Below are 8,179 nucleotides of genomic sequence, written 5' to 3'. Positions count from 1 at the left end.
AATTTCTTCTTGGATTTATATTTCATTGGAAACATTTAAAAGAATGGAGTAATAATTTTATTTAGATGTTCAATATTTATAACTCGCTGGAAATCCCATCTAGGAAATAAAATTTTGATAAAAAAATATAGATGTCAACTTAAGTAGGATGTGCACAGTCTTTTGAAACTATTTTAGGAAATAGATGAACAAAAAAGGTTGAAGACTAGGTCATAAGCATCACCCATAATGATTTAAAAGTGAGATTTCAAGTGAGATTAATTACCCATAGGCTGGGGTTGTGGACAGCATCATTAGGAAGAACAACTGACTTGCCCCTGATGGTAGATGGGGCTTGAGGTTGGGGATGATAGAACCTGCAGAGTGCAGTGTGAGGACTGGCAGAGCCCAAGCCCTCACTCTAGTCCTCAGCACCTGGGAAGCAGGTGAGGCGTGTATGGCAGCAGGGGAGTAGGGTTGGCTGCGTGGGATTTCGTAAGGTTCTGTTCATGTGCTTCCTCCTACTGTCCCTTCTGGGTTCAAAGCCCAGTAGCCCACAGCAATTACCTTTCTCCTTGGTACTGTTTAGTTTATCTGCCTTTCCTGACTCACTTTTCCCTGCTGCCCCAGTCAGGATTCCTGAGATCATCTCCCACATAAAGTGTCTGTGCTCCATTTCTATCTCTAAAGGTCTGCATTTGGGCCATCCAAACCAAGACAGGCACCAAAAGTTACTTTCTTAAACAGAACGAATTTAATTCCAATTCCCTTTAAAATGCACTTATTGAATGCATGCCAGGTTGGCTCTAGGGATACTCGATAAATATTTATTGATTAATTAATTGTATGGATTAGCCAGGATTGTCATCTGATCTTTTTTTTCTACTGAGTATACATAAAGAGATTTGGGAAAATCTGACCTTGGAGAAATTAATGTTTACAAGTGACAATATGTGAGTTGAGAAGCTGATCTGTCAAAAGTCAGGAAGCAAGTGCACAAACAGAATAAAAGTTGAGTATTTGATGCAATTCATTTGGAATAACTGTAACTTTCCAGCAAACATTCTTCCTTCCTATGAAATGTGCTGCTGTTTTCTCATAGTAACTGGGAACCATAAAATAGTCCATGTGTAGTGTCTGGTTTTAAAACAGCAGTGAAGCTTTATTTGTAAGGGCAAAGAAGAACCACGTTCCATTCTGGAGTTAATAGGAAATAAGCAAGTTCCCTCCCCTAATGTTCATACTGGCTCATGCAAATGCTGGTAATGCAGTTATGTAAATGTCTAGCTGAGTTGTGGAGTGCTGCCTTTAGTGTTGAACTGTGAAATTATAAAACATCTAATTAGCATATTAATTCTTTTACTAGTGGTCTAAATGTTATAAAGAAGGCTCTACAGAGAAATGTTTAAAATATAGCCTTGGCTGTGGGAATATACAGCCTACTGAGTGTTTGGCCTTGAGCTTTGAGCAGAGGGGTATGTTTATAGGTATAATTGGAAAACACCCAAATGCGAGAGAAATAGTGTGTTAGTAACTCTAGTAAGTTATTTACAAGTTTACAAGTAGAGCCAGAGGGCCTGGAGGGGGCCGAGTCTCAAACCTCTCTTGCATGGTTCCTTCACATGTGTGACCTTGAATGAGCTGTGTCCTCGTCTTTCCATCAGAGAAGATGGGGCCCATTTGTGGCACTTAGAGTCATCACTGGGGTATTGGTGTCAGCTGGTTGGCTTTTTGATGCTCAAAAATGACTGGATCAGTTTTTTTCTTCACCACAACATTGCAGCATTTTAATAAGGAACAGATGGGGTCAGAAAGAAAAAGAGAAAATGGTAAGGCAGTGCTGGCTGCTTATGTCTGGGCTGGAAAGAAGCTCAAGTATCATCTAGCATTTAAAAACCATTATTGGGCTCTTACTGTGTGCTAGGCATTGTGCTAGACACTTTAAAGGGATGACCTCACTCCATTGTGTCATCAGTCTGCAAGGCGGGCAGAATGGTCTACATCTCATAGATGAAGAAGCAGGCTCCAGAGGTGGCCAGCGTTTTAGACAAGAAGTCAAACAGCAAAGATTTGTTATGATTTCTTTTAGCATCTTTTGCTTAATTTTTATCAGATATCTTTATTAATTGATATATAGCTCCAGTATGCATTTTGAGTTTATTTTATTGTGGGAAGAACACTTAGCAGGAGACCTAAGTAGTGAGATTTTGAGTGGACAGTACAGTGTTGTCCACCAGGTCTCTGGAACTTACTCATCTTGTTGATCTAAAACTCTGTGTCCTGAGATTAGTAACTCTTCATTTTTCCACCCCCTTCACCTCTGACAACCATTGTTCCTTCTACTCTGTTTCTGTGAATTTGGCTGTCTTAGATACCTCATATAAATGGGACCAGGCAGCATTTGTCTTTCTGTGAATGGCTTATTTCTCTTAAACTAATGTCCTCAAGGTTCAGCCATGTTTTCAGACTGCAGAATTTCCGAGTTTCCTATGGCTAAATAATATTCCAGGGCATGTATATGCTACATTTTCTTTATTCACGTGTCTCTCATGGACACTTGGGTTGTTTTCATATCTTGGCTCTAGTGAACAGTGGTCCAGTGAGCATAGGGGTGCCAATATGTCTTTGAGGTCCTGATTTTAATTCTTTTGAATAAATACCCAGAAGTAGAATTGCTGGCCCATGTGGTAATTCTATTTTTAATTTTTGAGGAGTCTTTATACATTTTTCTATAGTGACCACACAATTTTTCACTCCCACCAACAGAATGCAAGAGTTTCAGTTTCTCCACATTTTTGCCAATATTGCTCTTTTTTGGATAACAGCCATCCCAACAGGTGCAAAATGATATCAAGTCTTGATTTGTATTTCTCTGACGATTAGTGGTGTTGAGCATTTTTTCCTATTTCTGTTGGCCATTCGTATGTCTTCTTTGGAGAAATGTGTATTAAGTCCTTAGTCTGTTTTAGAAATCAGGTTAGTTTTATATTATTGTGATATTGTGGCTCAGAGGGTTGGGTATCATCCCACAGACTGAAAGGTGGTGGGTTCCATTCTCAGTTAGGGCACATGCCTATGTAGCAGATTCAGTCCACAGTCAGGGCGTATTTGAGAGGGGATCAATCGATGTTCCTCTCTCACATTGATGACTCTGTCTCTCTGTCTCTCTCCCCTCCTCTCTCTCCCACCCTCTCTTTCTCCCCTTCTCTCTCTCCCTCCCTCACTCTATCTCTGCCTCTGTCTCTGTCTCTCTATTCCCATCTCTCTAAAATCAATAAGCATGTTCTTGGGTGAAGAATAAAAAAAAAAAAAGAAAATTGGAACCTAATTTCAAAAGTAAAACAAAACATCTCAGATCCAAAGGTAGGAGCAAGTCCATAAAACTATATAACAAAACAGAAGTAAAACATAATAATCTTTAATTGGCAAAACCTTCTTAAACATGAAGTCAAAAGCAAAAGCGAGAAAGAAATCAAACTCTACCTTAACCCAAACCCTAACACCAAACCCAACCATAAGCTCTAACATTAAGCCATATACTCAGCCCTAGCCCCAGCCCAAACCTGCACCCCCAACTCTAACCCTAACTCTGACCCTGGTCCCTACACTAACCCCAAATCTAATCCTAACCTGAATCCAAACCCCAAACTGGACTCTGACACTAACCTCAAACCTGAACCTGAACTTAAACTTGACCCCTCACCTGAAGACCAAATAGACTGACACAGACACTGCTGCTATTCTGCATGCTTAGGATGCACCCCTTAAGGGAACAGGTAACACTGAGAAGCCCTTCCATCTGTCTCTGCCCAGAGGAGGTCCCTAGGTCTCGAGCATCCACCTTGTGGTCCCTTTGTTCTTTTGATCTTGAATTTTCAAAGCCCCAGTTTGCCTGTATGCTCAACAGTCCTCATGAAAAATGGTGTTTATCTCTCAGTGTCCCTGCTCTACCTCACTGTAGGTAAATAATTATTGCAAGTTTGAAGGCATTTCTGAATTGATATATACATCTAAAGAATTTAGGTTTAAAAAACTAAACCAAAAGTATTTCTGACATACTAAAGTGTAGAGTACAATTTAACACACACATATATTTCATCACCTAACTCAGAGTTATAATGAACTTACACTCAAAAGAAAACACTGCCCTTTGGTTGGTTTATCAATTTTTATAATTTTATGATTTCATAAAGTTTCCAATATTACAAAACACCATACATTACATATGTTATTGTTTTAAAGCTTCAATCACATATAACAGTATTATTCTAAACACTAAATGTTACATGTAATGTCTAAAAAGTTTCATAACTGGACAATGCATTGATTTTACTTCCTGTTAACTCAGCACAATGGGGACTAAACATATCCCTCAAACCATTGATAACCTTGTGACTCTGGACACATATAAATGAATCTTGTTGTGAAGACAAATGCTGAGGAGTGTTCATAGGATCATTTAATTTACTTTCATGAAAGAAAATTCTGGTCCTTCTATTCATGAAATTCACTCTGGAAATCCTGTTCTCATTTTTCATCAGTACAAAAGGACAGATGGTCGGGTAACATGAAGAAATAAAGGCATTAACGTTCTCCAGTTGCCAATTCCTCTTATTTCCAAACTGTGGATAAGCAGTAAGAAAGCTGTTGGTCCAGTAAAAAGAAAAATGAAACAGCAAACCAGCATGAGGATGACGTGGGTGGCTCTGTGCTCAGGAGAGCTTCGTGAGGAGTGGACGCTACTGCGGACGAGCCGAGCTACTCTGTGGTGTCTGGAAAGGACGGTCACCATGTAGACACTACTGCACGCCATTAGGGAGAGAAAGAGCACATCCTGAATGAGCACTATACTGAGAATTGTCACAGCCACCTGGTGATCATATGTACTGACCTTGCAAAAAGGACCATAATACCCAGAGGTAACATCAGTGGTATTCCTGTTGGCCACAACTTTTAAGATAATCTCAGAATAGATGACCATGTTGATGACCCAGCAGGAAAATATGGAGGGTTGAATGAGTGTAGAGATGTTGTTCTTGAGCCAGGTCCATTTACGACCGCTTACAGCAATGGTCACCGCCTGAAATGTGCTCTGGAGGGAGGTTGTGTACAGAGAAATACTCCGGGTAACTCTGTGAGTGTAGAGAACTACTTTACACCCAGTGTCGCCTATCTCAGGCCTCATTCCAAAGGAACTAATTATACTTGGAACCCCTCTGAATAGGAGGGTCAGGGCGTTAGCCAAAGTTAAGTGGGCAAGGATCCCATCAGCAGGCTTCTTCTTGCGGGGCAGAGAGAAGAAGGTGTGCATGTATAAAGCAAACAGCAAGGAGTTCCCAAGGAAACCAGTACCAGTTTGAATGGAGAGGAGGATCCCAAACAGGGTGTCTCTGGACATCACTGAGTGTCTGTCTCTCTTAGATCTTCCAGCCAAGGACAGCACATCCTGCAGACAAATCATTTGACTATGAATGTAAACATAAAAACAATTAAGGCTGAGAAATAGTTTCAAGTTTCAGGGACATATAAATGTAAAGGGAATGTAATAACAAGCTCTGTGGGGAAGGAAGTCATTTGTCAGAAACATAATTTCAAATTCAGGTATGCAGAATGGATTAGGGTTTGCAAGAGAATTTATCCCATAATATAGTACATTTTTTAAAAAAGATTTTATTAATTTATTTTAGAGAGGGGAAGGGAAGGAGAAAGAGAGGGACAGAGACATCAGTGTGTAGTTGCCTCTCATGCACCCCTTGTTGGGGAACTGGCCTGGAACTCAGGCATGTTGCCTCACTAAGACAGAACTGGTGACCCTTTGGTTTGCAGGCTGGTGTTCAATGAGCTGAACCACACCAGGCAGGGCTAAAAGAGAGTAGACTTAAGGATTAGAAAAAAATGAGGAAGAATAAAGAACAACAATTATACTCCTGAAAATGTGGACATTAGCAAACTTCTTAGAGACGGCAGAAATACTGGCAATAGCAGGAAAAAGGACTGGTATATGCCACAGAAGCAGGAAAATAGGACAATGAAGAAAATGACATATGATTACTGGTAAGGAAAAGGATTACGTGTATATGTAAAAGAAATAAAACACTGTTGAGTATTTAAACTGGGCCCTGAAAACCAGTGAATACAAACCGAACAGAACGTGCAGCCAAGAGAGAGAAGCAAGGATGGCAGACAGAGCCTGCTGAGACGAGCCCTTGTGTGGGGAAGGGCCCTGGAGGGCTGGTCAGATGGGAGCCGGGGTGGATCAGGGCACCAACACCTAATGGGTTTCAGTCTGCAGTCCCGTGTGTGAGTGAAATAATAGACTCAGGAAAAATGTCTCAGTTCTATGTTGGGATATTTTTTGAAATCAAGGTAAAGAAGAAAACTGAAAATAACCATGAACACAAGCAGAAATGTAAGAAAGAGAAAAGAAAACTTTTAAAAAAGGGGATATTGTTTTTAATATACAAGGGGGACTCCCCAAAAAGGTTATTCATAAAAAATGGTGCATTTAATTTTACATGTTTAAAACAAGAAGGAAGAATTAACCAGTAAAAAAGAAAAGAGTAAATGAACAACAAATTCTTGAAGCTGGTATTTCAAAGCAGCCTGATTGTGCATAAGAGCGAATACGAAGAAGGAAGCTGACACAGAGGGACACACAGCTGTAACACTGGGTTCACATTGGGAATGGCGAGAACAAAACCAGGGGCACAAACTCTGGAAAACACTCACCATCCCCTTGCCTCCCCGAGCCTCCAGTCACAGCAGCATCCTCACCACAGCAGGTCTCCAGCAGGCAGCCCTGTGCAGGGGGGTCGCTCTCAGCTGTGCTGCAGGGCAGCAGCAGGAATCCGGGTTATGAGGAGGGGCCTGAGTGACTTCATCTCCCTCTGGGCACCAGCCACTCTGTTATCCAAGCTGGAAATTGCCTTGTGGACAGTGACTCAGCCTGGCATGTCCACAGGAACCTAGCTGCTGTCCCCAGTGCAGTGTGTCCCCTGTTAGGTTATTAGGATCAGCAATTACAACTCTGCCATCTCCTCCTGAGCTGACCCATGGCCTCTGGGTGGAACTAAGTGCTCAATTACTCCTCGGGGTCCCAGAGCAATCACGGGAAGCTCATCAGAAGTTCATGCTCCCTCCCTGCTAACAGTGATGAGTTTCAGTGTAACACTGGCCACAGGGCAGCAGCCCTGAGCTGGGTGCTGACTGGCTGCTCAGGGCTGAATTGCAAGTTTAAGAGATGTTCACACAAAAGAAGCACCTTGCATTGTCTTCTTCCGTGACCAAAGCTGAAGTTTTATTTGAATTCCCAATAAATACTCAATGATATCACTTCAACAACTTAAACAACAGGAAAAATGACCATTTTGTTTAATTTAAGCTTCCATTTTGAAATGATTGTCCATTCACAGGAAAACATGAAGGCAGTACAGAGATCTCCACTGACCCTTCCTCCCCTTCCCCAGTGGTGCATCTTTCATAATCACAGTCCCATGTGATCACGGTGACTGGGAGATGTGTGGCTGTAGCCTCATGTCCTGTCACCACGGGGCACACTCATGTGACAACCACCTCCATCCACACACAGGACTCTTCCATCCCCACCAAGGCTTCTCTCCTGCTGCCTCTTCATGCCCACACCCACCCCACAGGGTCCACTGTGGGGTGGACCTCTGTGCCACGGTCCTCTCCTCCATCTCTGTCATTTTGCCTTTTCAAGAGTGTTATATAGTCATATAATTATGCAGCTTATAATCTTTGCGATCAGCTTTATCATGGGCATTATTCTCTGAACCTCTCCTATTGTCCCATGTATCAATAGCTGGATCATTCCTATTGTCCAGTGAGATTCCTCATGTGGATGCACCACACTCTGCTTAACATTCCCAACTGAAGGACGTTAGAGTTGTCTTGCAGTTTGGGTTGTTAGAAATAAATAAGTGTGTCTATTACATGTACAACTGTGTTCACGATTCGGGGTGAACATAAGTTTTCATCTCTCTGAGATGAATGCCCAGGAGTGCAATGATGAATTGCATGATATGAATTTATTCCATTTTGTACAAAACTGACACCTGTTTCGAGAGTGGCTACATCTCCTCACATTTCTACCAGCCATGTGTGAGAGATCCAGTTTCTGTCCATCCTGTCCCACATTCAGTGTTGTCATTATCTTTGTTAAACTGTGTGCATAACACAT

General features: G+C 41.7%; 1 protein-coding gene across 1 annotated transcript; it reads right to left on the bottom strand.

The window, feature by feature from the left end:
* Nucleotides 1–4,274: 4,274 nt before the first annotated feature.
* LOC123815483 (vomeronasal type-1 receptor 3-like) lies at nucleotides 4,275–5,407 on the bottom strand. Its single transcript, XM_045833750.1, is given in 2 exon segments — nucleotides 4,275–4,640; nucleotides 4,643–5,407. Coding segments are annotated over 2 exon segments (1,101 nt in total). The 5' UTR covers nucleotides 5,378–5,407.
* Between the last annotated feature and the right edge of the window lie 2,772 nt (nucleotides 5,408–8,179).

Source organism: Phyllostomus hastatus, unplaced genomic scaffold (genome assembly GCF_019186645.2).
Source record: "Phyllostomus hastatus isolate PE091 unplaced genomic scaffold, TTU_PhHast_1.1 phas_contig_1731, whole genome shotgun sequence".
Classification (NCBI taxonomy): domain Eukaryota; kingdom Metazoa; phylum Chordata; class Mammalia; order Chiroptera; family Phyllostomidae; genus Phyllostomus; species Phyllostomus hastatus.
Note: the sequence above shows the minus strand (reverse complement) of the source record. Positions and strands in the feature narration are given on the sequence as shown.